This window comes from Clinocottus analis, unplaced genomic scaffold, assembly GCF_023055335.1.
Source record: "Clinocottus analis isolate CAN_PGR_092001 unplaced genomic scaffold, fCliAna1.0.p SCAF_9, whole genome shotgun sequence".
Lineage (NCBI taxonomy): Eukaryota > Metazoa > Chordata > Actinopteri > Perciformes > Cottidae > Clinocottus > Clinocottus analis.
The window spans coordinates 11,393,098-11,419,696 of NW_027176251.1; the positions used below are offsets into that span (position 1 = coordinate 11,393,098).

At 39.2% G+C, this 26,599-nt stretch overlaps 5 protein-coding genes across 11 annotated transcripts in view; all 5 read left to right on the forward strand.

Moving 5' to 3' along the window:
• The first annotated feature begins 801 nt into the window (after positions 1–801).
• Positions 802–4,655, forward strand: LOC137781342 (membrane-spanning 4-domains subfamily A member 6C-like). Of its 2 annotated transcripts, XM_068570053.1 has the most exons (8): positions 802–829; positions 954–988; positions 1,476–1,663; positions 2,029–2,148; positions 2,556–2,612; positions 3,239–3,460; positions 3,938–4,060; positions 4,144–4,655. In XM_068570053.1, exons 3-8 carry the CDS (start codon positions 1,487–1,489, stop codon positions 4,207–4,209), a joined length of 765 nt encoding a protein of 254 aa, XP_068426154.1. In that variant the 5' UTR covers positions 802–829; positions 954–988; positions 1,476–1,486; the 3' UTR covers positions 4,210–4,655. The 2 variants fall into 2 exon arrangements, with proteins under 2 accessions (XP_068426154.1, XP_068426153.1); XM_068570052.1 differs by lacking the exon at positions 802–829 and having other exon boundaries at positions 866–988.
• A 691-nt stretch (positions 4,656–5,346) lies between these two features.
• LOC137781544 (transmembrane protein 176B-like) lies at positions 5,347–10,165 on the forward strand. The gene is made up of 8 exons (XM_068570366.1): positions 5,347–5,477; positions 6,169–6,203; positions 6,704–6,891; positions 7,234–7,353; positions 8,169–8,225; positions 8,822–9,046; positions 9,517–9,639; positions 9,722–10,165. Exons 3-8 carry the CDS (start codon positions 6,715–6,717, stop codon positions 9,785–9,787), a joined length of 768 nt encoding a protein of 255 aa, XP_068426467.1. The 5' UTR covers positions 5,347–5,477; positions 6,169–6,203; positions 6,704–6,714; the 3' UTR covers positions 9,788–10,165.
• A 571-nt stretch (positions 10,166–10,736) lies between these two features.
• Positions 10,737–15,986, forward strand: LOC137781510 (transmembrane protein 176B-like). 3 transcript variants are annotated; one of them, XM_068570309.1, is made up of 7 exons: positions 10,737–10,773; positions 11,376–11,410; positions 11,913–12,100; positions 12,366–12,485; positions 13,286–13,342; positions 13,940–14,164; positions 15,472–15,986. In XM_068570309.1, exons 3-7 carry the CDS (start codon positions 11,924–11,926, stop codon positions 15,667–15,669), a joined length of 777 nt encoding a protein of 258 aa, XP_068426410.1. In that variant the 5' UTR covers positions 10,737–10,773; positions 11,376–11,410; positions 11,913–11,923; the 3' UTR covers positions 15,670–15,986. The 3 variants fall into 3 exon arrangements, with proteins under 3 accessions (XP_068426410.1, XP_068426409.1, XP_068426411.1); XM_068570308.1 differs by lacking the exon at positions 10,737–10,773 and having other exon boundaries at positions 11,251–11,410; XM_068570310.1 differs by lacking the exons at positions 10,737–10,773; positions 15,472–15,986 and adding an exon at positions 14,525–15,465 and having other exon boundaries at positions 11,251–11,410.
• Positions 15,987–19,804: 3,818 nt separating this feature from the next.
• On the forward strand, positions 19,805–24,120 carry LOC137781516 (transmembrane protein 176B-like). Of its 2 annotated transcripts, none has more exons than XM_068570317.1 (7): positions 19,805–19,928; positions 20,420–20,607; positions 20,967–21,086; positions 22,071–22,127; positions 22,718–22,942; positions 23,685–23,807; positions 23,888–24,120. In XM_068570317.1, exons 2-7 carry the CDS (start codon positions 20,431–20,433, stop codon positions 23,951–23,953), a joined length of 768 nt encoding a protein of 255 aa, XP_068426418.1. In that variant the 5' UTR covers positions 19,805–19,928; positions 20,420–20,430; the 3' UTR covers positions 23,954–24,120. The 2 variants fall into 2 exon arrangements, with proteins under 2 accessions (XP_068426418.1, XP_068426419.1); XM_068570318.1 differs by having other exon boundaries at positions 23,891–24,120.
• Positions 24,121–25,128: 1,008 nt separating this feature from the next.
• Positions 25,129–26,599, forward strand: part of LOC137781396 (high affinity immunoglobulin epsilon receptor subunit beta-like) — a 4,188-nt gene continuing 2,717 nt past the window's right edge. For 2 of the 3 annotated variants that reach the window (XM_068570128.1, XM_068570130.1), the window contains exons 1-4: positions 25,129–25,200; positions 25,718–25,881; positions 26,064–26,243; positions 26,336–26,446. In XM_068570128.1, the coding sequence (XP_068426229.1) occupies positions 26,073–26,243; positions 26,336–26,446 (282 nt within the window). In that variant the 5' untranslated portion in view covers positions 25,129–25,200; positions 25,718–25,881; positions 26,064–26,072. The remainder of the gene's footprint in view (positions 25,201–25,717; positions 25,882–26,063; positions 26,244–26,335; positions 26,447–26,599) is intronic. The other variant, XM_068570129.1, reaches the window with a different exon arrangement.

Consider the following 26,599-nt stretch of genomic DNA (forward strand, 5'->3'; position numbering starts at 1 on the left):
GGTCCGTCTTTTTCATGTTTGATTCAGTTTTTTAACGAGCCAAATTCAACTTTGGATCCTCTTGAGTATGTATATATGGCCATGTGATGCTGTGCAAGTGAATCCAGATATTTAAGACAGGACTCCTAAAACGTGTTAATTGATAAATATTTCGAGTTCTAACTCACCAGAGGAAAATTAAACTTCATGGCAACTTATCAGGGGAGAAAACGCCTGTCAGGCAAGTATTATTAAGCAATACAATATACGACTTAATGAAATGGAGTAACGTTAAGTGAGATTTGTGTTAATCAATCCAAGATGGCGCGTAACTCCGCCCACGAACTGCAGGGCTCAGTGGAAGCTGGAAACTAATTTATATTACCAGAGCTGCCAACGTTTCAAAAAAACTTGCCGTGAGATTATGTCGACGAAATGGAGGTGGGGGGACGACGACGACGACGAGAAATACCCGCCGCCGAACAGCAGTGTGCCGGGAGGGCGTGACTTAAGACAGACATGAGTGACAGTCACGTTCAATGCGTGATAGGTCCGTGTACGTTTTGTTCGTTTGTTTTATCGTTCATTCGAGAATACGGAAATACGGACCGAACGCGCCTCGGACTTTTTTTTGCAGTGAGATATTGCTTGTGTGGCGTGTGAGCGTTTGAAAACATGAAAAAGCGTGTGTCACACGGCAAAACCGTCAGAGTTGGTGGCTCTGTATTACTACAGTACATGTTCGAGATTTTCGACAATTGTTAGTGCATTACAGCTTCCGGACACCGGTGGCAGCACTGAGCGCAATGCCTCTGTGCGAACAGCACTTCAGTCCGTGAGAAAGGAAGAGGTGGGCGTTAACCTGTCATATTTACTTTGAGAAACATCACCTGCAGTCTGTTGGTGTTGTGTCTCTGCTGTAGCTCTCTGCTACTTTACACGCTGACTGACATCCATTGTTTTCCTCCTGGCAGGTCGCACGAAGAAGTTCTCCTTCAGTATTCTTCGTGTGAGTACCAAACACCTCAAGCGGTTGCTTTTTCTCCTTTAACAACTACTTCCTGGTCCAGGGATATCGAGTTATGCATTTCACGTTGAAATGCAAAGTCGGTTATTTAACTCATTGCATTCAAGTTTTTTCTTTCTTTCTTATTTCACCAAAGGGCTGTGGCTGAGCATAGAATATAAAGTATAGATGATCTCATATTGAAGCTGTGATTAAACACACATGTCTACATAATGCTTTCAGACCTTAACTAAGCAGTTACACCTACAAACACAGACTTTACTCATCATCAGGATAAGCATCCTGCACTTTGTTCTCACACTCAGTTGTCATTTTATTAGCTCAAACTAATGCAGTCTAATCCAACAGCCATGCAAAACTCATTCTACCTTCATAAGAAAGTTTTTTTGTTCAAACTCTTTTTACAGAGTTGTTGAGTAAACCGAATAGTAATTTTTTATGTCTATACTTTGTCTCTCTCGGTCCGCAGAAGCTGGCAGGATGTCTCTGACCATGACGAAGGCTGAGGGGGTCACTGTGTTCACCATGACCTCTGACCCCCAAAGTGCTCTTCCTCCACTGTGCCAAATCCTCAAAGGCCTTTGCTACAGCCCGGTGTGCTGCTCTGTGTCTCAGCACCTGAGGAAGGTCCAGAGATATTCCCAGTCAGTACTGGGGGTGAGTTGCAACCTTAATTATGTCTTAAATTTCTCTGTTGACTTCTGCTTGACAGCTTGTGTGCTGCATTGCAGCTACACCTTTTAAACATTATTTAGTACTTTTTCTCTCCCTACTCAATTCTGATTTAAACTGAGTAAACATTTTGAAATAATTCAATGCCGCACGTTATTTATTTTTAAGACTGTCTCTGGGAGTGAAGTTGTTTTGATATGCCTGCATTTAGAGACAAGGTAGTCCAGTAACAGTTAACATTATGTTCTGCACAGCATGGTTGTTCTCCAATAACTAGAATCGTGTCATCTGGTAACTGCAGTTATACCGTACAGGTGTTTATTGTTCATGCCGTGTTTTCTCCTCCGCAGGCTCTGCACATTATGGTTGGGTTGCTCAACATTGGCTTTGGACTGATCCTAATCTACAGTCACACTGGCTCTTGGTGGCAAATGGATCTAACCGGGTTTCCTTACTTGATCGGAGCATTCGTAAGCAAGAAAATGTTGTACTTATTATTTTGTGTTCTCACCAAATTCTAACCGAGTTTCCTTCAAAAGAATGTACACCTGCCAAGTCTCTACCAAAGTTATGCTGTGTATGTTTATGTTGTGTCTTTGTTTATGTTATTTTAAATTGGGCTGCTCAATCGATTCCAAGGAGATCAACCGAACAGCTTTTCTGGATCTGACTCAGAAACAATTTTATGAAATAAAAGAATTGAGAAGTACAAATGTGGGGAGATATTAAAGATGTGCTGGCATGTAATATAACTCCAGTGGGTTACCTAGTTTCCTTCTTGCTGCTTCAAATGCTGATCACTCACTCAAAGTGACACATATTAACTTTTTGCATAGAGGAGTGAACGCTTACAATTTCTTTGGTCCTTTCTCTCTAGAATTTGTTGTTTGGCATCGTTGGCATTTTGTCTGAGAAGTTCCCCAGTCCATGTCTGGTGAGTAGTTCATCCTCATGCTGCTTTTAAAAGTAGTATCTTATGTGATTGTCATCAAGTAGTCTTATTTGATTAAGACAAAGAGGAGAGGAGAATTTTGTACATACGTTACTTATGTAACGTTTCTCTGCCAAAGGACCAGAAGTGGAATTTCAGAGTGAGTCCCTGTCTCAGGGTGGGGGAGGTTTCTGGGTCTTGTTCACAAGTGAAGTTGAATTGGAGGAGGAGATGAACAGCTGGTTCATTTGAGGGATTATGTCTGTCATCCGGCCTGGGAACACCTCGGGTCCTCCAGGGAGAGCTGGAAAACATTGCTGGAAAGACGGACATCTAGATTACTCTGCTTAACCTGCTGCCCCCGCTACCTGGATGAAGTGGAAAAGAAAATGGACGTCTCATAACCCTCTAGGATGTACACACCCACATTGCCTCTTATGTATACAGTATGTATTTTTATTGGTGGGTACAATAAAGGTTCAGTGTCTTGCTCCGTGGCACTTTGGCCGAGTAGCAGGGGGTTCTCAAAATAAGAACCAGCCTACCAAGATGTGGAGGCTGAGATCATCTGTGGCTTTTTAAACCTCATGAGAATGAATTGCCTGGTGTGTTCTGTGTGTCATTTTTAGGTCATCGTCAATGTGATCCTGAATCTAGCAGGAATTGCTTTCTCCATTGCAGCCATCGTACTCTACAGCATCAATATAGTAAACATAAGGTTGTCGTGGATGTGTAACAGATATGATTTTGACTATTACGATTCACGCTACGGACAAGCAACAACTACCACTGCATCTCCTGGGGAGAAGTACATGACAGAGAAATGCTTGGAGGGCAAAGAACTGACTCTGGTAAGTGTAGGAAATGTGATGTCAGATATCAAAATACATCTAACTGATGAGTGGAAAACAGAAGGTTAAAAGTTACCATCCATTATAACCATGTATGCACTTATACCGAGGTTATTATGAAGAAGCTTCACAGAAAATAAACTGATGAATACAAACAATTGATAAATTAATTAGTCCATTCTCCAAAAATGTTAATAAATTATGTTAAATAAATTAGAAGTATCCTGCATGTCGGTATCGGAGACTTGTGTATTCTGTTTTTTGTAATGAAAGGCAAGGCATGTTTTCCCATAATCTCCAGATAGTAAGTCATTATTATGAGATGAGGTCTCCATTTCTTTTTCCCTTTTGTGAACACGTTGCAGCGAGAAATAAAAGCCAATTTGAATACAAATAGGAAGAAGCCACATTTAAATGATATGAGCCATGTAAGAAGAAATAGTTTCAAGTTAACTCTGTTTTCTTGTGTCCCACCAGATGCTTTTGAGAAGCATGAATGCTCTGCTGATCGTCCTGTCAGTCCTGGAGCTCTGCCTTGTCATCAGCTCTGCTGTCTTGGGGATCAAGGCTCTGAAGAGTCGTGGGAAGGGAGAAGAGGAGGTGAAAGCTTTGAAAATCACAGTATTTTGGCACCTTTTGAAAAAAAAACATCAGTTTTACGGACATAATTTTTCTCTTAACAGAAGATGGGTGACCCAGAACACTACAAACCACTGCTGGAGGAAGTCACTGGTCACCCAACAGAGTAGATAACACTCTCTGCTCTGCTGTCAGTTACCAAGAACTATAATCATTTGCAAATATTTACACCTTTGATTATATGTGCTGTAACTTTAATGATTTAGATTAATTCAGCCCATTTGGTCACTGCCAAACTTCTGGGAGTATTTTTTTTATAATAAGTTTTACTAGATTGTATGTTCTACTGTCCACTTCTTCCTCTGTTGTTTTACAAAACTGTTTCCGTTGATTATAATTTTCTACCAGGTAATATGTTTCACGTTCAGCTTGTTTGTGGTGAAAGGGAGGATCATTCTCATGTGTGTGACTGACACCCACATTCACTGATGGGCTTCTTTTTTTTACTATTTTACAATATAAAACTATATTTTGCAAACATGATTGAGTGTTACATATATTTTGGTGTGTTTCTGCTCTGTGCTTGACAATAAATCTGCAAAGCGAGGTGTAAGAATTGTATCAGTTAATATACAAGTAGAAGCAATAATTATAAACTGTAGGAGATTAGATACTTTGAAAAGGTATAGTAATATATATATATATATATATATATATATATATATATATATATATATATATATATATATATATATATATATATATTAGTAAATATAATTGTACATATATTAAAAGAAAGGTGCTATTCTTTGATATGAGTTGAATTCCTATAAAAGTCTAACAAACAAAACATAATAAAGGTTTCGTGTTTTGGCTTCAATTATGAGACATTAATGTGCGTTTTGTGCATGTAATAATGTTAACTTCAAGAGGTACTTGTAAATACAAGATGTCCAGGTGTACATGTAAACTGTTTTGAGTGTATATCAGTTTCACAGTGCTTAAAAATAACCAGAATATTTATTTACGTTTTATAATATAAAATAATAGTATTGTCAATCTATCTTTCTCAGAGTTTCATTATTAATCAACATCAAGTAGTGTCTCAAAGGCTTCTGATTGAAATTCTATTGATTTTAACCTGCCATCTGTCCATATTCATGTATTTATTTTCTCGTGTTTTTAACATACAATTAGCAAAGTTCAAACACCTCTTAAGCATAACTCTTTCTGTTCATCTGAATGTTCAGCAAAGGGTTAAGTTTGTGTACAGTTGCCAGAAGGAGGTACTTCTGGTAACTCGTCCACATCTGTCTGCTGCTCGTCTTTCTAGATCCTCTTCCAAACAATAACTGCGTAGCGAGCTGTTTCAGCCACACTTCGTCGGGTGGAGTACAATAGTTTTGGATATATTTTCCACTCTAACAAACACAAACAGGTACGTCTTTTTTTCATATTTGATTCAGTTTCAGCACAGTATTTAAGGCCATGTGATGCTGTGCAAGTGAATCCAGATATTTAAGACAGGACTCCTAAAACGTGTTCATTGATGAATATTTCAAGTTCTAACTCACCAGAGGAAAATTAAACTTCATGGCAACCTATCAGGGGAGAAAACGCCTCTGTCAGGCGGGTATTAAGCAATAACATACGACTTATTAAAATGGAGTAGGCCTAATTTAGATTTGTGTTAATCAATCCAAGATGGATCGTAACTTCGGCCACAAACTGCAGGGCTCAGTGGAAGCTGGAAACTAATTTATGTTACTACAGTACATGTTCGAGATCATATTGAACTCGCCTTGGACCCATTCTAGTATTTTATATTCAACAAATTTTTATTTTTTTTTATGGTAAAATACTACTAGGTCTAGTTCAATATGATTGAAACCGTAAATTTGTGTTTTCGACCATTGTTGGTGCAATGCCGCTTCCGGCCACCAGTAGCAGCACTGAGCGCAATGCCTCTGAGCGAGCAGCACTACAGTCCGTGAGAAAGGAAGAGGTGGGCGTTAACCTGTCATATTTACTTTGAGAAACATCACCTGCAGTCTGTTGGTGTCGTGTCTCTGCTGTAGCTCTCTGCTACTTTACACGCTGACTGACATCCATTGTTTTCCTCCTGGTAGGTCGCACGAAGAAGTTCTCCTTCAGTATTCTTCGTGTGAGTACCAAACACCTCAAGCGGTTGCTTTTTCTCCTTTAACAACAACTTCCTGGTCCAGAGACACCAAGTTATGCATTTCAGATTGAAATGCAAAGTGGTTTCTGCAGTCGGTTATTTAACTCATTGCATTCAAGTTTTTTCTTTCTTTCTTATTTCACCAAAGTGTTGTGGCTGAGCATAGAATATAAAGTATAGATGATCTCATATTGAAGCTGTGAATAAACACACATGCCTACATAATGCTGCAAGACCTTAACAAAACAGTTATACCTACAAACACAGACTTTACTCATCATCAGGATAATCATCCTGCACTTTGTTTTCATACTCAGTTGCGATTTTATTATCGCAAACTAATACTAATCTAATATAACAGCCATGCAAAACACATTCTACCTTCATAAGAAAGTTTTTTGTTCAAACTCTTTTTAAAGAGTTGTTGAATCAACTTAATGGTCATTTTTTTATGTCTATACTTTGTCTCTCTCGGTCCGCAGAAGCCGGCAGGATGTCTGTGACCATGACGAAGGCTGAGGGGGTCACTGTGTTCACCATGACCTCTGACCCCCAAAGTGTTCTTCCTCCACTGTGCCAAATCCTCAAAGGCCTTTGCTACAGCCCGGTGTGCTGCTCTGTGTCTCAGCATCTGAGGAAGGTCCAGAGATATTCCCAGTCAGTACTGGGGGTGAGTTGCAACCTTAATTATGTCTTAAATTGCTCTGTTGACTTCTGCTTGAAAGCTCGTATGCTACATTTTTTACACATTTTGTATTTCATACTCTTTCTTTTCCTACTGAATTTTGATTTAAACTTTGAGTAAACTATTTATTTTGGTAAAATAATTAAATGTAGCACGTTATTTATTTTTAAGAGCGTTTCTGTATTTGACGTTGTCTTTATATGTCTGCATTTCGAGAGAAGATGGTACAGTAACAGTTAACATTATGTTCTCCAAAAAGTGCCTCCTGCCAACTGCAGTTATACCACACAGGTGTTTGTTGTTCATGCCGTGTTTTCTCCTCCGCAGGCTCTGCACATTATGGTTGGGTTGTCCAACATCGGCCTTGGACTGATCCTAATCTCCAGTTACAGTGACTCTTGGTGGTTTATGAGCGACACCCTGTTTCCTGTGTGGATCGGCGCATTGGTAAGCAAGAGAATGTTGTGCCTGTTCTTTTGTGTCCTCAAGTCTCTCCCAAAGTTATGCTATGTATGTTTATGTTGTGTCTATGTTCATGTTATTTTAAATTGGGCTGCTAAGTCGATTCCAAGGAGATCCACCAACCAGCTTTTCCTATTTTATGCAAAGTAGGTTTGCACGTACGAGAATTTTGTTTTGGTGCATAACTGCAGTGTGCAATATATTGACCAGGCTATGGGCAAAAGTTGACCGTATTATGTAAAAAGTAGAAATGTGGGAAGATATCAAAGATGTGCGTGCACGTAACATATAACGGCAGTCATCCGGCACAGTCTAGATACACACCCTAAACTTACTTTGAAGTGTCAAATAACAAGAAATCCACAAAAAAACAATAAATAATCGTTATCAGATAAGGATGTTTTAATTGTTTCATGTTTTGAAGACCTTACAGAATTCTGCCTGCAGTCAATTAGCGCTGGGCAACTTATCAATATAGATGTTGTGATATGAGACTAGATATCGTCTTAGGTTTTGGATATTGAAAGATGGCATAACTGTTGTCTTTTCCTGGTTTTAAAGGCGACATTACAGTAAAGTTATGTTTTTTTTTTTATTGTACATCTGAATCTTTTAGCTCTGACATGATGGTGATAAGTACCAGGTGCTATGTCTCTTGTCTGCCTGTTTGAGTGGTGTGATAAGGGTTACCTAGTTTCCTTCTTGCTGCTCCAAACGCTGTTCACGTAGTCAAAGTGACAGATATTAACTTTTTGTGTGAAATAAATGCTTAAATTCTTTTGTGTCTTTTCTCTTTCTAGAATTTGTTGTTTGGCATCGTTAGCATTTTGTCTGAGAAGTTCCCCAGTCCATGTCTGGTGAGTAGTTCATCCTCATGCTGCCTTTAAAAGTACTATTTATTTGATTGTCATCAAGAAGTCTTTTTTTTTAAACAAATACAATAGAGGAGAATTGTGTACATACATACGTTACACATATGTAACGTTTCTCTGCCGGAGGACCTGAAGTGGAATTGGGGAGTGAGTCCCTGTCACAAAGTGGGGGAGTTCTCTGATTCTTGTTCAGACACCTTTAGAAGTTCACTAGGTACATTCAACTGGTAAGAGGCTCTGTGGTAGACCCAGAACACACTCGATGGATTATGTCTGTCATCCGGCCTGGAAACACCTCCGGTCCTCCAGGGAGAGCTGGAAAACATTGCTGGAAAGACAGACATCTAGATTACTCTGCTTAACCTGCTGTCCCCGCTACCTGGATGAGGTGAAAAATATAATGGATGTCTCATATCCCTCAAGGATAAAGGTTTAGTGTCTTGCTCCACGGCACTTTGGCCGAGTAGCAGGGGGTTCTCAAAATAAGAACCAGCCTACCAAGCTGTGGAGGCTGAGATCATCTGTGGCTTTTTAAACCTCATGAGAATGAATTGCCTGGTGTGTTTGTGTGTCATTTTTAGGCCATCGTCAATGTGATCCTGAATCTAGCAGGAGTTGCTTTCTCCATTGCAGCCATCGTATTCTACAGCATCAATATAGTCAACATAGACCTGTGGGATATGTGTAACAAATACGATTCTGGCAGCCATTACAATTCACGATACAGACAAGCCACAATTACCACTGCATCTCCTGGGGAGAAGTACATGACAGAGAAATGCTTGGAGGGCAAAGAACTGACTCTGGTAAGTGTGGAAAATGTCTTTCGAGATATCAAAATACATATAACTGATGAGTGGAAAACAGATAAAAGTTACCATCCATGATAACCATGTACACACTTATACCGAGGTTATTATGAAGAAGCATCACAGAGAATAAACTGATGAATATACACAAGTGATGAATTAATTAGTCCATACTTAAAATGTGTTAATAAATTATGTTAAATAAATTAGAAGTATTCTGCATGTCGGTATCGGAGACTTGTGTATTCTGTGTTGTTTTGTAATGAAAGGCATGTTTTCCCATAATCTCCAGATAGTAAGTCATTATTATGAGATGAGGTCTCCATTTCTTTTTCCCTTTGTGAACACATTGCAGCGAGAAATACAAGCCAATTTGAATACAAATAGGAAGAAGCCACATTTAAATGATATGAGCCATGTAAGAACAAATAGTTTCAAGTTCACTCTGTTTTCTTGTGTCCCACCAGATGCTTTTGAAAAGCATGAATGCTCTGCTGATCGTCCTGTCAGTCCTGGAGCTCTGCCTCGTCATCAGCTCTGCTGTCTTGGGGATCAAGGCTCTGAAGAGTCGTGGGAAGGGAGAAGAGGAGGTGAGAGCTTTGAAAATCACAGTATTTCGGCACCTTTTGAAAAAAAATATCAGTTTTACTGACATAATTTTTCTCTTAATAGAAGATGGGTGACCCAGAACACTACAAACCACTGCTGGAGGAAGTCACTAGTCACCCCAAAGCCTAGATAACACTCTCTGCTCTGCTGTCAGTTACCAAGAACTACAAGCACTTGCATATATTTACACCATTGATTATATGTGCTGTAACTTTAATGATTTAGGCAAATTCAGCCTGTACAATCACTGCAAAACTTCTGGGAGTATTTTTTTTAATAATAACTTGCACTAGATTGTATGTTCTACTGTCCATTTCGTCCTCGGTTGATGTTTTAAAAAAAATGTTTCTGTTGATTATAATTTTCTATCAGGTAATGTGTCTCACGTTCAGCTTGTTTGTGGTGAAAGGGAGGATCATTCTCATGTGTGTGACTGACACCCACATTTATGGACTAATGGGCTTCTTGTTTGCTTTTTTACTATATAAAACTATTTTACAAACATGATTGACTGTTACATATATTTTGGTGTGTTTCTGCTCTGTACTTTACATTCAATCTGCAAAGTGAGGCGTAACAATTGTATCAGTTTAATATCCAGTTTTGCTCTCTATGTACAAATAGAAGCAATAATTATAAAGTGTGGGGTGAAGGAGATTAGATACTTTGAAAAGGTAATCATAGTCTCACCTTTTGAAATTCTGTTTCTGGAAAAAAAACCTGAAATGCCAGTTTAATAAAATGATGAAACTGCTCAGCAGTGTCAATCCAACTGATGTGGACATCCTGTGTCTCTGGGCACAAAGTAGCAACTGAGAAGTGTGTTTCTCAGTAGTGTGTCAGCCAAACATGTGGCTCACGTCTGCAGTCCGACTGGCTCCTGGCTGCATATTATCAACATAAAGTACATGTATATCTTTCTGTTCAGCAAAGGGTTTCGTTTCTGTACAGTTGCCAGAAGGAGGTACTTCTAGTAAAAGGTTGGCTCTCGTCCACATCTGTCTGCTTGTCTCTCTCCTTCCTCTTTCCAAATAATAACTGCGTAACAACTTTACTTTTAGCCACACTTTGTCAAGTGCAGTACGATAGTTTTTCATTTCTTTTCCACTGTAAAGGTACGTCTTTTTTCATGTTTGATTCCGTTTTTTAACGAGCCAAATTCAACTTTGGATCCTCTTGAGTATGTATATATGGCCATGTGATGCTGTGCAAGTGAATCCAGATATTTAAGACAGGACTCCTAAAACGTGTTAATTGATAAATATTTCGAGTTCTAACTCACCAGAGGAAAATTAAACTTCATGGCAACTTATCAGGGGAGAAAACGCCTCTGTCAGGCGGGTATTAAGCAATAAAAAAATACTACTTCATAAAATGGAGTAAGTGAGATTTGTGTTAATCAATCCAAGATGGCGCGTAACTTCGCCCACGAACTGCAGGGCTCAGTGGAAGCTGGAAATTAATTTATCTTAGTACCGTACATGGTCGAGATTTTCGACCATTGTTAGTGCATTACAGCTTCCTGTCACCAGTGGCAGCACTGAGCGCAATGCCTCTGTGCGAGCAGCACTTCAGTCCGTGAGAAAGGAAGACGTGGGCGTTAACCTGTCATATTTACTTTGAGAAACATCACCTGCAGTCTGTTGGTGTCGTGTCTCTGCTGTAGCTCTCTGCTACTTTACACGCTGACTGACATCCATTGTTTTCGTCCTGGCAGGTCGCACGAAGAAGTTCTCCTTCAGTATTCTTCATGTGAGTACCAAACACCTCAAGCGGTTGCTTTTTCTCCTTTAACAACAACTTCCTGGTCCAGAGACACCAAGTTATGCATTTCAGATTGAAATGCAAAGTGTTTTCTGCAGTCGGTTATTTAACTCATTGCATTCAAGTTTTTTCTTTCTTTCTTATTTCACCAAAGGGCTGTGGCTGAGCATAGAATATAAAGTATAGATGATCTCATATTGAAGCTGTGAATAAACACACATGTCTATACATAATGCTTTCAGACCTTAACTAACCAGTTACACCTACAAACACAGACTTTACTCATCATCAGGATAAGCATCCTGCACTTTGTTCTCACACTCAGTTGTCATTTTATTAGCTCAACCTAATGCAGTCTAATACAGCAGCCATGCAAAACTCATTCTACCTTCATCAGAAAGTTTTTTGTTCAAACTCTTTTCAAAGAGTTGTTGAATCAACTTAATGGTCTTTTTTTTTATGTCTATACTTTGTCTCTTTCGGCCTGCAGAAGCCGGCAGGATGTCTGTGACCATGACGAAGTCTGAGGGGGTCACTGTGTTCACCATGACCTCTGACCCCCAAAGTGCTCTTCCTCCACTGTGCCAAATCCTCAAAGGCCTTTGCTACAGCCCGGTGTGCTGCTCTGTGTCTCAGCACCTGCGAAAGGTCCACAGAAATTCCCAGTCAGTACTGGGGGTGAGTTGCAACCTTAATTATGTCTTAAATTGCTCTGTTGACTTCTGATTGGATGCTTTTTCTCTCCCTACTCAATTTTGATTTAAACTTTGAGTAAACATGTTGTGTTTATATGCCTGCATTTAGAGAGAATGTGGTTCAGTAACAGTTAACATTATGTTCTGCACAGCATGGTTGTTCTCCAATAACTAGAATCGTGTCACCTGGTAACTGCAGTCATACCGTACAGGTGTTTGTTGTTCATGCCGTGTTTTCTCCTCCGTAGGCTCTGCACATTATGGTTGGGTTGCTCAACATCGGCCTTGGACTGATCCTTCTCTGCAGTGACGATGGCTCTTCGAGGCAAATAGATGCAACCGTGTTTCTTATCTGGATCGGAGCATTCGTAAGCAAAAGAATGTTGTACAACAGAAACAATAGAAGAGATGTTCAGTTTTCTGCTGCAGTGTGCAATTTATTGACCAGGCTATTTTACAGTTTTAAGTCAAAAGTGCAAATGTGGGGAGATATTAAAGATGTGTGTGCATGTAACATATAACCGTTGGGACAGTCTGGATACTGAAGAATATGTATTCTTCAGCTGTCGCCAAAACACAAAGTTCCGGTCATCAAAAAATGTGTCTGCGCACCGAAGTCCCACTTCCAGTTTCTTAATAATGTCTACCGTGCTATGACCAACAGCCTGCAAGAACTAACTCTTACAGCTACAGGAACACAATTCTAACACATACAGACTTCTTCAAAATCCATTCACTCCTGAATCATTATACAGTATTACAAAACATACAGTGACCTTCCTATGCATACAATTACATATATTTCATAATAATATCCTATATTAATTATCATATCCCTCATACATTTTATTGTTCACATTAAACATTTCTTTATTATACATGTGCAAGTCCAATTTCGACAAACTAAACTACTGTGTTACAACTCTACAATACACACCCTGAAGCCACTTTGAATTATCCAATGACAAGAAATCCACAAAAATAAAATCCCTAATCTCAAGTGTATTCTGTTATTGTACATCTTAATATATTAGCTCTGAGATGATGGTGATAAGTCTAGGTACCTAGTTTTCTTCTCGCTGCTCCAAATGCTGTTTAAAGTGACACATATTAACTTTTGTGTGAAGGCATGAACGCTGAAATTCTTTTGTGTCTTTTCTCTTTCTAGAATTTGTTGTTTGGCATCGTTGGCATTTTGTCTAAGAAGTTCCCCAGTCCATGTCTGGTGAGTAGTTCATCCTCATGCTGCCTTTAAAAGTACTATTTGATTTGATTGTCATCAAGAAGTCTTTTTTTTTAAACAAATACAATAGAGGAGAATTGTGTACATCCATACATTACACATATGTAACGTTTCTCTGCCGGAGGACCTGAAGTGGAATTGGGGAGTGAGTCCCTGTCACAAAGTGGGGGAGTTCTCTGATTCTTGTTCAGACACCTTTAGAAGTTCACCAGGTACATTCAACTGGTAAGAGGCTCTGTGGTAGACCCAGAACACACTCGATGGATTATGTCTGTCATCCAGCCTGGAAACACCTCCTGTCCTCCAGGGAGAGCTGGAAAACATTGCTGGAAAGACAGACATCTAGATTACTCTGCTTAACCTGCTGTCCCCGCTACCTGGATGAGGTGAAAAATATAATGGATGTCTCATATCCCTCAAGGATAAAGGTTTAGTGTCTTGCTCCACGGCACTTTGGCCGAGTAGCAGGGGGTTCTCAAAATAAGAACCAGCCTACTAAGCTGTGGAGGCTGAGATTATCTGTGGCTTTTTGAACTTCATGGGAATGAATTGCCTGGTGTGTTTTTGTGTCATTTGTAGGTCATCGTCAATGTGATCCTGAATCTAGCAGGAGTTGCTTTCTTCATTGCAGCCATCGTACTCTACAGCATCAATATAGTAAACATAAGGCTGTGGTGGATGTGTAACAGATACGATTCTGGCGGCTATTACGATTCACACTACAGACACGCAACAACTACCACACCATTTCCCGGGGAGAGGTACATGACAGAGAAATGCTTGGACGGCAAAGAACTGACTCTGGTAAGTGTGGAAAATGTTTATCCAGCCATCAAAATACATAGAAGTGATGAGTGGAAAACAGATGGCTTTATTATTTTACATTGTCTTCAAAGTTACCATCCATGATAACAAGTACGCACTTATACTAAGGTTATTATGGAGAAGCTTCAGAGAAAATAAACTACTGAATATAAACCAGCAGTGGTGAGACGTCTGGCCAGCTATGCTTTCTCTGCTGGCCTAAACAGAATCACAAAGTTATAGCTATTTCATAATTTAATTGTTTTTCACAAATACACTACACGTATTATAATTAATTTTCCATTTTAGCTTATTTTCTCATTGCACAGCTACTGTCTTCCTCTGTTTCTCTGCTTTCAGCCTTCACTGCACTGCAGCTGGTTATAAGGAGAGTTTTATCCAATCAGATTTCTTCATCCTGTGTCACTATGTCAGCAAAGCAGTTTAAGCAGGCCTTTGCAGATTAAAGTACACAAAGAGTGGACATTGTGGTTGATTGTTATGGACTTCTACAAATCAGGTCTTTTGTTTGACAAGCTGGGTGGATCCTTTGACGTGCAGTGCCTGCAAAATGGCGTGGACGTGTATGATTGGTCACTGCCCCAGCGTAACTATTGACATGCGCTGAGATTGGTCAGTGGGGAACGAAGCTACTACAAACTTCTAGCTTCTACCCAGAAACAGCACTGAATTTGCAGGTAGAAAATGCACAGCCCGCCTCTTTTCGAGAGTATGTTGTTATTATTTTTGCCGTATTATATTCTAGGAGTATTTAACCAATCAGTCCTGACGACTTGATGCCGTTATGTTGATAAGTAGATGGACATTAAATAAAACAGAAGTCACGCACGATGGTGTAGTGGCTAGCACTGACGCCTCACAGCAAGAGGGTCTGGGGTCCGGATCCCGGTCTAGGCAGGGTTTGGATACTGGTCTGGCAGGTCCTTCTGTGTGGAGTTTGCATGTTCTCCCCATGTCAGCGTGGGTTCTCTCCGGGTTCTCCGGCTTCCTCCCACAGTCCAAAGACATGCAGGTTAGGGCAATTGGACTCTAAATTGCCTGTAGGTGTGAATGTGAGCGTGAATGGTTGTCTGTCTCTATGTCAGCCTTGTGATGGACTGGCGACTTGTCCAGGGTGAACCCGGCCTTCGCCCCTTGACAGCTGGGATCGGCTCCAGCGCCCCGCGACCTTAATGAGAATAAGCGGTTCAGATAATGGATGGATTTGAAGAAGCCACATTTGAATGATATGAACCATGTAAGAACAAATATTTTCAAGTTAACTCTGTTTTCTTGTGTCCCACCAGATGCTTTTGAGAAGCATGAATGGTCTGCTAATCGTCCTGTCAGTCCTGGAGCTCTGCCTCGTCATCAGCTCTGCTGTCTTGGGAATCAAGGCTCTGAATACTCATGGGAAGGGAGAAGAGGAGGTGAAAGCTTTGAGAGTAGTTTTTTTGATAATAACTTGCACTAGACTTTTTATGCTCCTTTTCCTCCTCTTTTGAAGTTCAGGATGAACATTGTATCAGTTTAACATCTAGTTTTTTACTTTACTTACAGATAAAAGCAATACGTCACTGGTCGCCCCCCAGCCTAGATAACTCTCTGCTCTGTGCTGTCAGTTACCACGAACTATAATCATTTGTATATATTTATACCATTTATTCTTTGTGCTGTAACTTTATGATTTAGACTAATTCAGCCGCACGGTCTCTGCCAAACTTCTTTGAGTATTTTTTTAATAATAACTTGCACTAAATTTTATATGCTCCTATCCATTTCATGCCATGTTTATGTTTAATAAACTGTTTCTATTGATTATGCTTTTCTATCAGGTAATGTGTCTCACGTTCAGCTTGTTTGTGGTGAAAGGGAATGAGTTTTACATATATTTTCATGTATTTCTGCTCTGTACTTTACATTTAATGTGAAAAACGTGGTGGGAATTTCTTTTATCAGTTTAATATCTAGTTTTGCTCTTCATGTACAAATAGAAGCAAAAGAGATTACATATTTCAAAAAGTAATTATAGTCTCCCTTTTTAAAATTCTGTTGCTGGAATAAGAAAAGGAAATGACAGGTAAATAAATTCATGACACTCTGCTCAGCAGTGTCAATCTGATGTGAACATCCTGTGTCTGGGTCCAAAGGGAGAAGTGTGTTTCTCAGTAGTGTGTTCAGCCAAACATGTGGCTTACATCTGGAGCCCGACTGATTCCTGAACATCTCCGGTGTATGCATGTGAATATGTTTGATGATGGTAGTTCCCTTGAAGGTAGTCGTAAATAAAAAGTCTTTTGACAAAGCGTCACCGCGGCCACTAGAGGTCCTCCATCGTGCAGCAAGAACCGTTTGCCCAAAATATTCTGCAGTTTTGCTGCAGCACAATGTGAGATTAGCTATGGACAGACATCGGGGTGCAAGCTCACTTACTTCAGGCTAAATTAAAAACATTAGAAAGATTTGCAGCATTTTAGGTGTCAATTACCAGATGGAATTGTGGCATGAGTCAATTAGAAAGATGAAATTTTTCCATTTTCCATTCGGAGTTGTTTTCTGGAGCAGCAGCATCACGGCGGCTGACAGCAGGAGACTAGACAAACAGCTGAGGAAGGCCAGCAGTGTGCTGGGGTGTCCTCTGGATACTGTGGTGGTGGTGGGGGACAGGAGGAACGATGGCCAAGCCATCCTCCCTGATGAACCACGCCTCCCACCCCATGCAGGACACTCTGGCCACGCTGTACAGCTTCTTCAGCAAGCGGCTGATTTATCCCCGGTGGCGGTGCCTGAGGGAGAGTTGTCAGGCTGCACCACAAGCTGATCTCCCGGTATGCCACGAACACTTTGAATACTTCTGAACACTTCATTTACCTGGTGCAATATCTAATATGTGCAATATTTAATAAGTACTTTTGTACACATTTTATTTTATTTCCGTCTGTATATTTCTTACTTCTTACTGTTATATTTTTGTATTGTTTTGTTTTATTACTGTTTTGCTGTTTAAGTTACTTGTTTTTTTTAAATCAGGTATTTAATTGTGGGCAATGCTGCTTTAATCCTGTAATTTCCACACTAAGGGACTAATAAAGGATTATTTTATGTTATCTTAACTCAATCTTAATAGTTCAAAAGGGCTTTTCTCCATGTATCTACCCTAATATAGTAGACACACAGACCAAAAGCAAAGGTGAAAGTGTCTTTTATTTATTTAATAAAGAGAAGTGTTGATTGACTATTTCTTTTTTTTACAAGAGGAATCAAACCTTGACCCACCTCACTGCCTTGTGTGTGGGTTTTTTTCTCTCCCATCAGCCACTTAATGTTCACATTTCTCAGTTTCTTTCTCTGGATGAGCATTGCATTCACAGATCAGGACACTTATGTGCTGTAATCTGACAGAGAATTTCAAGTTTGTCCTTTTCTTGAATTGCACAAATCACACCTGGCCTGTTTCAATTTACTCATCATGCTGATTATAATGGAAACATAAATCTATTCATTCGCTAATTTGGAGAATAGTTAATCAAAAATGATTAATTTTAACTGGTTTTCAATCTATAAGGAATCAAGTTATCAAGCTGTTCAATTCAGCAATGTCGATCAGCTGTCCTTCATGACTTGATGTATTATGTATGAATTTAACAGTAGTAACAAGTCAATCATTTTTAGTTGATTGATTGGAAATATATCTGCAACTACACTATCATGATAATCAATGAGTCCATTTTAAGCCAAATATTTGATAGTTCCAGCATCTCACACGTAAAGATTGTTGTTCTGTTTTATAAAAGTGTGATGGACATTTTTCTGTCTTTTTGTCTTTTTTGAATTAACTGATAATCAAGATAATAATAACCCAGTTCAAATTACTAAAGGGCTATTACTGTATTGTTTCTGTTATTTTACCCTCCCACCTTACATGTAAGCCAAATTGCAGCTTTTACAAACATGTTTGGACAATAATGAATCTCTGTGGCTGTGCTGTTTATTGGTCATTGACAAATTAAATGCCAACTCTTCAGGTGTGATTGTCCACAGCTTTGCCCTAGTTCCTCCTAAAACTTCATTATATGTGGACACACATACTAGTCCGCTTCGTTGTGTTTGTGTGCTTCTCTTTTCAGAGCATTATAGCCACACAAATCTCTACAAACTCCCCCTGCTGAAGGAGATCCCCACTATCACGGCTTAAAAGAATGGTGCTATTCTATGATTTGAAATCCTATAAAAGCCTAAGAAATGAAACCGTTTTGTGTTTTGGCTTCTTCAATTATGAGACTTCAATGTATGTTTGTGTTTATCATGTAATAATTGTCATGGGTTGAGTTTTGGTTCCTGTTTTATTTTGTAGTCTTGTGTCTCCTGCGTCTCTGCACTTCCTGTTCTGGCGATTGTCTGGGATTGTCTGTCTACCTGGTTCCAGATTGTGTATGCCCTGCACCTGTCCTGCCCTCATTGTGTCCACCTGTTGCTCATTACCTCCCTCTTGTATTTAAACCCCATTTGTCGCCTTTCTCCTTGTCGGTTCGTACTGTGTATTTCCGTGGTGTGTCTTTGTCCTGTTCGTTTTTTTTCAGTCCTCCTTCAAGTCACTACTTGATTCTGTTGTTTAGTGCCTTTTGTTTTTTCTGGGCCCGGGCTGTGTTCTAGCCGGTCCTTGTTTTTGTGTGTATTATTAAAGATTCCTGCAACGGTTCATCGGCGTTTGGGTCCTATTTCCAACACCGCACCATAACAATAATGTTGCCTTCAAGGGCTACTTGTAAATATAAGACGTCGTGGTGTAAACTGTTTTGATTGTCACAGTTCTTAAAACAAACCATATTATGTGATGTTTTATAATATACAATAATAGTATTGTCAATCTTAAACCGGTTTTTATAATTAATACACATGTGTCTCAAAGGCTTCTGTTTATGATTCTAACCTGCCATCTGTAAATATTCATGTATTTATTTTCTCGTGTTTTTAACTTACAATTAGCAAAGCTCAAACACCTCTTATAGCAAGCATAACTCTTTCTGTTCGTCTGAATGTTCAGCAAAGGGTTAAGTTTGTGTACAGTTTCCAGAGGGAAGTACTTCTGGTAACTCGTCCACACCTGTCTGCTCGTCTTTCTCCGTCCTCTTCCAAACAATAACTGCGTAACGACCTGTTTCAGCCACTCTTCGTCAGGTGGAGTACAATAGTTTTGGGTTTCTCTTCCACTCTACAGACACAAACAGGTACGTCTTTTTCACGTTTGATTAAATTTGTAAATGAGCAGAATTGTCAGACGGGTATTAAACAATAAAAAATACGACTTATTGAAATGGAGTAAGTGATTTGTGTTAATCAATCCAAGATGGCGCGTAACTTCGGCCACGGACTGCAGGGCTCAGTGGAAGCTGGAAACTAAATTATATTACTACAGTACATGTCATATTGAACAATACCCATTCTAGTGTTTTGTAAAATACTACTAAGTCTAGTTCAATATGATTGAAACCGTACATCTTTGTTTCCGTCAATTGTTAGTGCATTACAGCTTCTGGCCACCAGTGGCAGCACTGAGCGCAATGCCTCTGTGCGAGCAGCACTTCAGTCCGTGAGAAAGGAAGACGTGGGCGTTAACCTGTCATATTTACTTTGAGAAACATCACCTGCAGTCTGTTGGTGTCGTGTCTCTGCTGTAGCTCTTTGCTACTTTACACGCTGACTGACATCCATTGTTTTCCTCCTGGTAGGTCGCACGAAGAAGTTCTCCTTCAGTATTCTTCGTGTGAGTACCAAACACCTCAAGCGGTTGCTTTTTCTCCTTTAACAACTACTTCCTGGTCCAGGGATATAGAGTTATGCATTTCAGATTGAAATGCAAAGTGGTTTCTGCAGTCGGTTATTTAACTCATTGCATTCAAGTTCTTTTTTCTTTTTCTTTTTTAGCAATGGGCTGTGGCTGAATATAAAATATAAAGTGTATATGATTTCATATTAAAGCTGTTAATAAACACACATGCCTAAATAATGCTTTCAGACATTAACTAACCAGTTACACCTACAAACACAGACTTTACTCATCATCAGGATAAGCACCCTGCACTTGGTTCTCACACTCAGTTGTCATTTTATTAGCTCAAGCTAATGCAGTCTAATACAACAGCCATGCAAAACACATTCTACCGTGGGTTTTAAGTTAAAACCCTTTTTAAAGAATTGTTGAATCAACTTAATGGTGATTTTTAATTTCTATACTTTGTCTCTTTCGGTCCGCAGAAGCCGGCAGGATGTCTGTGACCATGACAAAGGCTGAGGGGGTCACTGTGTTCACCATGACCTCTGACCCCCAAAGTGTTCTTCCTCCACTGTGCCAAATCCTCAAAGGCCTTTGCTACAGCCCGGTGTGCTGCTCTGTGTCTCAGCACCTGAGGAAGGTCCAGAGATATTCCCAGTCAGTACTGGGGGTGAGTTGCAACCTTAATTATGTCTTAAATTGCTCTGTTGACTTCTGCCTGAACGTTTGTGTGCTGTATTGCATTCTACATTTTATTCAAACAAATGTTGAATTTACTACTTTTTTTTTCTCTACTCAATTCGGATTTAAACTTTGAGTAAACAATTTATTTTGGTAAAATAATTCAATGCAGCACTTTATTTATTTGTAAGAGCGTTTCTGTATTTGACGTTGTCTTTATATGCCTGCATTTAGGTAGGTAGGTGGTCCAGTAACAGTTAACATTATGTTCTCCAAAAAGTGCCTCCTGCTAACTGCAGTCATAATGTACAGGTGTTTGTTGTTCATGCCGTGTTTTCTCCTCCGCAGGCTCTGCACATTATGGTTGGGTTGCTCAACATCGGCCTTGGACTGATCCTTCTCTGCAGTCACGGTGGCTATTGGTGGTTGATGAGGGAAACCCTGTTTCCTGTGTGGATCGGAGCATTGGTAAGCAAGAGAATGTTGTGCCTGTTCTTTTGTGTCATCAAGTTTCTCCCAAAGTTATGCTATGTATGTTTATGTTGTGTTTATGTTTTTTGGAAGTTCTTTTGGTGCATAACAGTAAACACAATGTAAAAAGCAAGAGAGTGCAAATGTACAACAGAAACTGTAAAAAAGATGTTCAGTTTTCTGCTGCAGTGTGCAATATATTGACCAGGCTATTGGCAAAGGTTGACAGTATTAAGTATAAAGTACAAATGTGGGAAGATATCAAAGATGTGCGTGCACGTAACATATAACGGCAGTCATCCGGGACAGTCTGGATACACACCCTGAACTCACTTTGAAGTGTCAAATAAGAAATCCACAAAAATAACAATAATTGATCGGTATCAGATAAGCATATTTTAATTGTTCCATGTTTTGACGACCTTACAGAATTCTGCCTGAAGTCAATTAGCGCTGGGCAACATATCAATATGGATGTTGTGATATGAGACTTGATATCGTCTTGGGTTTTGGATATCGAAAGATGGCATAAGTGTTGTCTTTTCCTGGTTTTAAAGGCTTCATTACAGTAAAGTGATGCAATTTTCTGAACGTAGCAGACTGTTCTTGCCGTTCCTTTATTAGCTTTTACTAACTTTGTTATTATATCCGCATTAACGATGACTATTTAGTCAACTCTGCAATATTGTTTCAGAAATGATATCGAAGAATTTGGTTAAATACAAGCTATTTGGTTTTTCGCCCTGTCCTAAACTCAAGTGTTTTTTTTTATTCTACATCTGAATCTTTTAGCGCTGACATGATGGTGATAAGTACTAAGTGCTTTGTCTCTTGTCTGCCTGCGTGAGTGGTGTGATAAGGGTTACCTAGTTTCCTTCTTGCCGCTCCAAACGCTGTTCACTTAGTCAACGTGACAAATATTAACTTTTTTTGTGTGAAGGAGTGAACGCTTACATTTTTGTTTGTATTTTCCCTCTCCAGATTTTGTTGTTTGGCATCGTTGGCATTTTGTCTGAGAAGTTCCCCAGTCCATGTCTGGTGAGTAGTTCATCCTCATGCTGCTTTTAAAAGTACTATTTTATTTGATTGTCATCAAGTAGTATTTATCCAGTGGAGGAGAATTTTGTACATGGAGCCGTTATATATATGTAACGATTCTTTGCCGGATGACCGGAGGTGGAATTTGGGAGTGAGTCCCTGTCCCAAAGGGTGGGTGTGTGTGTGTGTGTGTGTGTGTGTGTGTGTGTGTGGGGGGGGGGGGGGGGGTCTCTTGGTCTTGTTTCCAAGTGAAGTTAAAATGAAGCAGGAGATGGACACCTGTTTTGGCGCAGGGAGGGATTACTCTGCTTAGCCTGCTGCACCCGCTACCTGGATGAGGTGAAAAAGATGATGGACGTCTCATAACCCTCTAGGATGTACACACCCACATTGCCTCTTATGTATACAGTATGTATTTTCATTGGTGGGTACAATAAAGGTTCAGTGTCTTGCTCCACGGCACTTTGGCCGAGTGGCAGGGGGTTCTCATAAGAACCAGCCTACCAAGCTGTGGAGGCTGAGATCATCTGTGGCTTTTTGAACTTCATTGACATTAATTGCCTGGTGTGTTTTTGTGTCTTGCATTGTAGGTCATCGTCAATGTGATCCTGAATCTAGCAGGAGTTGCTTTCTCCATTGCAGCCATCGTACTCTACACCATCAATATAGCAAACATAAGGCTGTGGTGGATGTGTGACAAATATGATTCTGGCGGCTATTACAATTCACGCTACAGACAAGCCACAACTACCACTGCATCTCCCGGGGAGAAGTACATGACAGAGAAATGCTTGGAGGGCAAAGAACTGACTCTGGTAAGTGTGGAAAATTTTATGTCAGTTATCAGTCATTGTTATTTGTATGTTGTTATTGTTTTGTGGTATTACATTCTAACAGTATTCAATCAATTAGTCCTGACTACTTTATGCCAATATGTTGATAAGTAGATGGACGTGAAATAGAGCAGAAGTATCCTGCGCGTCGGTATCGGAGAGTTTATGTGTAAGACTTATGTATTCTTTATGTATTCATTATTATTGACTGCTCTCTGTAAATATGATTGCCCCTCATAGTTATTAAAGCTTTTCTCCTCTTTACGACAACGTGTTGAGTGTCTGTTGGTTTAGTAGCAACAGGACCAGTATAGGATGCTTCATGGAAGCATTGCATCAGAAATCCATTAAAGCTATCAAACCGTATGATCTAAATACTATATTAAATACTATTAAAATAAAACATGCGTTACAGTGTGATTAAAAAATACAAACGCATTCAAAAACGTTAGCAGTGGAAATCTAGATTAAATTCCTGCTCAGATCACAGAACCTTGTTGCTCAAAAAGTACTGTACGCTGTAACGTGTAATACGAGGCGTGTTTTCCCATAATCTCCACATAGTAAGCCATAATATGGTCTCCATTTCTTTTTCCCTTTGTGAACACGATGCAGCGAGAAATAAAAGCCAATTCGAATACAAATGTTAAGAAGCCACATTTGGATATGAGCCATGTAAGAACAAATATTTTCAAGTTAACTCTGTTTTCTTGTGTCCCACCAGATGCTTTTGAGAAGCATGAATGCTCTGCTGATCGTCCTGTCAGTCCTGGAGCTCTGCCTCGTCATCAGCTCTGCTGTCTTGGGGATCAAGGCTCTGAAGAGTCGTGGGAAGGGAGAAGAGGAGGTGAGAGTTTTGCAAATCACAGTATTTCTGCACCTTTTGAAAAAATATCAGTTTTACTGACATCATTTTTCTCTTAATAGAAGATGGGTGACCCAGAACACTACAAACCACTGCTGGAGGAAGTCACTGGTCACCCAACAGATTAGATAACACTCTCTGCTCTGCTGTCAGTTACCAAGAACTATAATCATTTGCAAATATTTACACCATTGATTCTATGTGCTGTAACTTTAATGATTTAGACAAATTCAGTCCATATGTCCTCTGGGAAACTTCTGGGAGTATTTTTATGAATAATAACTTGCACTATGTATGTCTACTGTCCCTTTCATCCTTTTGTTGATGTTTTTTAAAAAAACTGTTTCCGTTGATTATGGTTTTCTATCAGGTAATGTGTCTTACGTTCAGCTTGTTTGTGGTGAAAGGGAGGACACTCACATATATGTTTTTTAATCTTATCAGTTTAATATCTAGTTTTGCTCTTTATGTACAAATAGAAGCAATAATTATAAAGTGTGGGGTGAAGGATAATAGATATTTTGAAAAGCTAATTATAGTTTGAAATTATGATTCTGGAATAAATGATTAAATGACAGTTTAATAAAATGATTAGAGGCAGCTGGCAGAATAACTAGACGGACACAGGTACAGAATCAACTCATTTGGTGAGTTCTCTACACAAACAAGCTCGTGACTGACAATAATATGAACTTCATAAAGAGTCAACATGTTACGTGAGCTCTGAACCCACTTATGGATATTTGGTTAAACTTTGAAACCTTTCTTTGGGTTCAATGAATTCAGATGGTGTTAAAAGGAACTGTCATAAAAGTAGGCTTTATTACAATGTGACAAATACTATTTGGTGAGTCTGAGACACCTCAGACAAAACTTGACTATACAACTGAAAGACCCCATGCTTTTACTTTGGAAGCTAAAGCCAGTGCAGCATAAATTACAGTTGCCAAATAAAGAAGTTCAAGCAAGGATGTAAGGACTGGACGTTCTTTATTTGGTAATTGTATACCTAATCTTGCTGCAATACAGTATATTTGTGTGTGTGTGTGCATATATATATATATATATATATATATATATATATATATATATATATATATATATATATATATATATATAAAATGGCAATTTATATACAACTATAAACAAAGAGTACAAAAAACAAAAACAAATGTATATATACATATATATATATATATATATATATATATATACATATATATATATATATATATATATATATATATATATATATATATATATATATATATATATATCTCGTAGCCTTTATTTTGAAGGTCGACGAGTGACGGAAGTACCAGTTTGTTATTCTGCTAAGTAAACTACAGTCGCAGTTACTGCTGTCACGAGTCAGGTGAGTGCTTTCACATAACAAATAATTCATAATAATTTGATCTTCACATGGAGACAACATGTTTACTGAGCTGTTAATTGGCTTTCATGGATGCCTTCATGGTAATCAAGTTGTTCGGTCTGTAAGAGAGAGAGTATGACATAAAGACGTTATTAACTTGATTTGCTGCATTTCATTTATTTTATTTGAGCATTTTGAACACTTTTTCGTGTATTTGTGTTGATATTTTAAACTTGAATCCCTCATTTTTGTGAAAGCTTTTAACTTCTTTTAACTTTCGATTATCCATACTTTTTGTGAAAAACAAGGAAGTGCAACACTTCACAGCCAACAGAACTTCCCTTCTTTCCAAAACATGTTTATTTGTGAACTTGCACAAGTCTTCAACAAGATAATGGATTTAAAGCCTACTCGATGTGCATCTATTAAAGCCGTCAAGATATGTCAAGTATAAGAGCTGGTTGACGTCACTGTGAATGCTGTTTAGTGATCACGTTTCACTGGTTTTCATTTCCAGTAATCAAACTACGTAAAGAGGGACGGACTTAAGCAAGACTGAAAAAAGAAGAAGAAAGAAAATAAGTTTTGCTTTAGAAACTAAAACAGCCAGCTGTGGATTTGAAAACGTTTGAATGCGAATGTCAGACTGGGGCACCATTTTAAAGAAGAAGAAAAGAAAAAGTAAATATGTGTTTGTGGTTCTTGACGATCGTAAACTGTACAACTTTACGTGACAAATGGCTTTTTGTGTTTTTTTTTAATGATATTTTGTGAATTACCTGCCGTATTTCTGATATTCCCTCAATGGGATTAATAACTGCTCTCCAGCCGACCATCCTAAAATCTCCATGTCACGTTTGCAGGTGTGAGAGATGTCCGTCACCGTCGTCAATGACAAGGGAGTGACTGTGATCACTGTGGCGACCGACAGTAAGAGCATGTTACCTCCTCTGTGCCAAATCCTGAAGGCCCTTTGCTCCAGTTTGACGTGCTCCTCGGGGTCCAAGGTGCTGATGCAGACCAATACCACCTCAGCTCTGGGGGTGAGAGAATCTGAGCTCTGCTCATCCAGGTGCTGTCTCAAGTGGCGGTCTCAATAAATCAAAGAGATTTCATGGTGTTTAATCTTTTACAGACCATACTGATCATGGTGGGCTTGTTCAACATCGGACTTGGGCCAGGACGGACAAGCTTTCATCCTGACGATTTTTCCCATTTGGGAGCTGCATACTGGCTGGGTGGCATGGTAAAACAATATTTTTGTGTTGGGAGCATATTTCTTACGCCATAGTTCTTTTGTTTAATATTACTACAGAGTGCAAAGTCAAAAGGAGGGTTGTTGTTAATGTTTTTGTAATGCCTTATGAAAATGTAGATAATCCATTGGAATAACTCATGG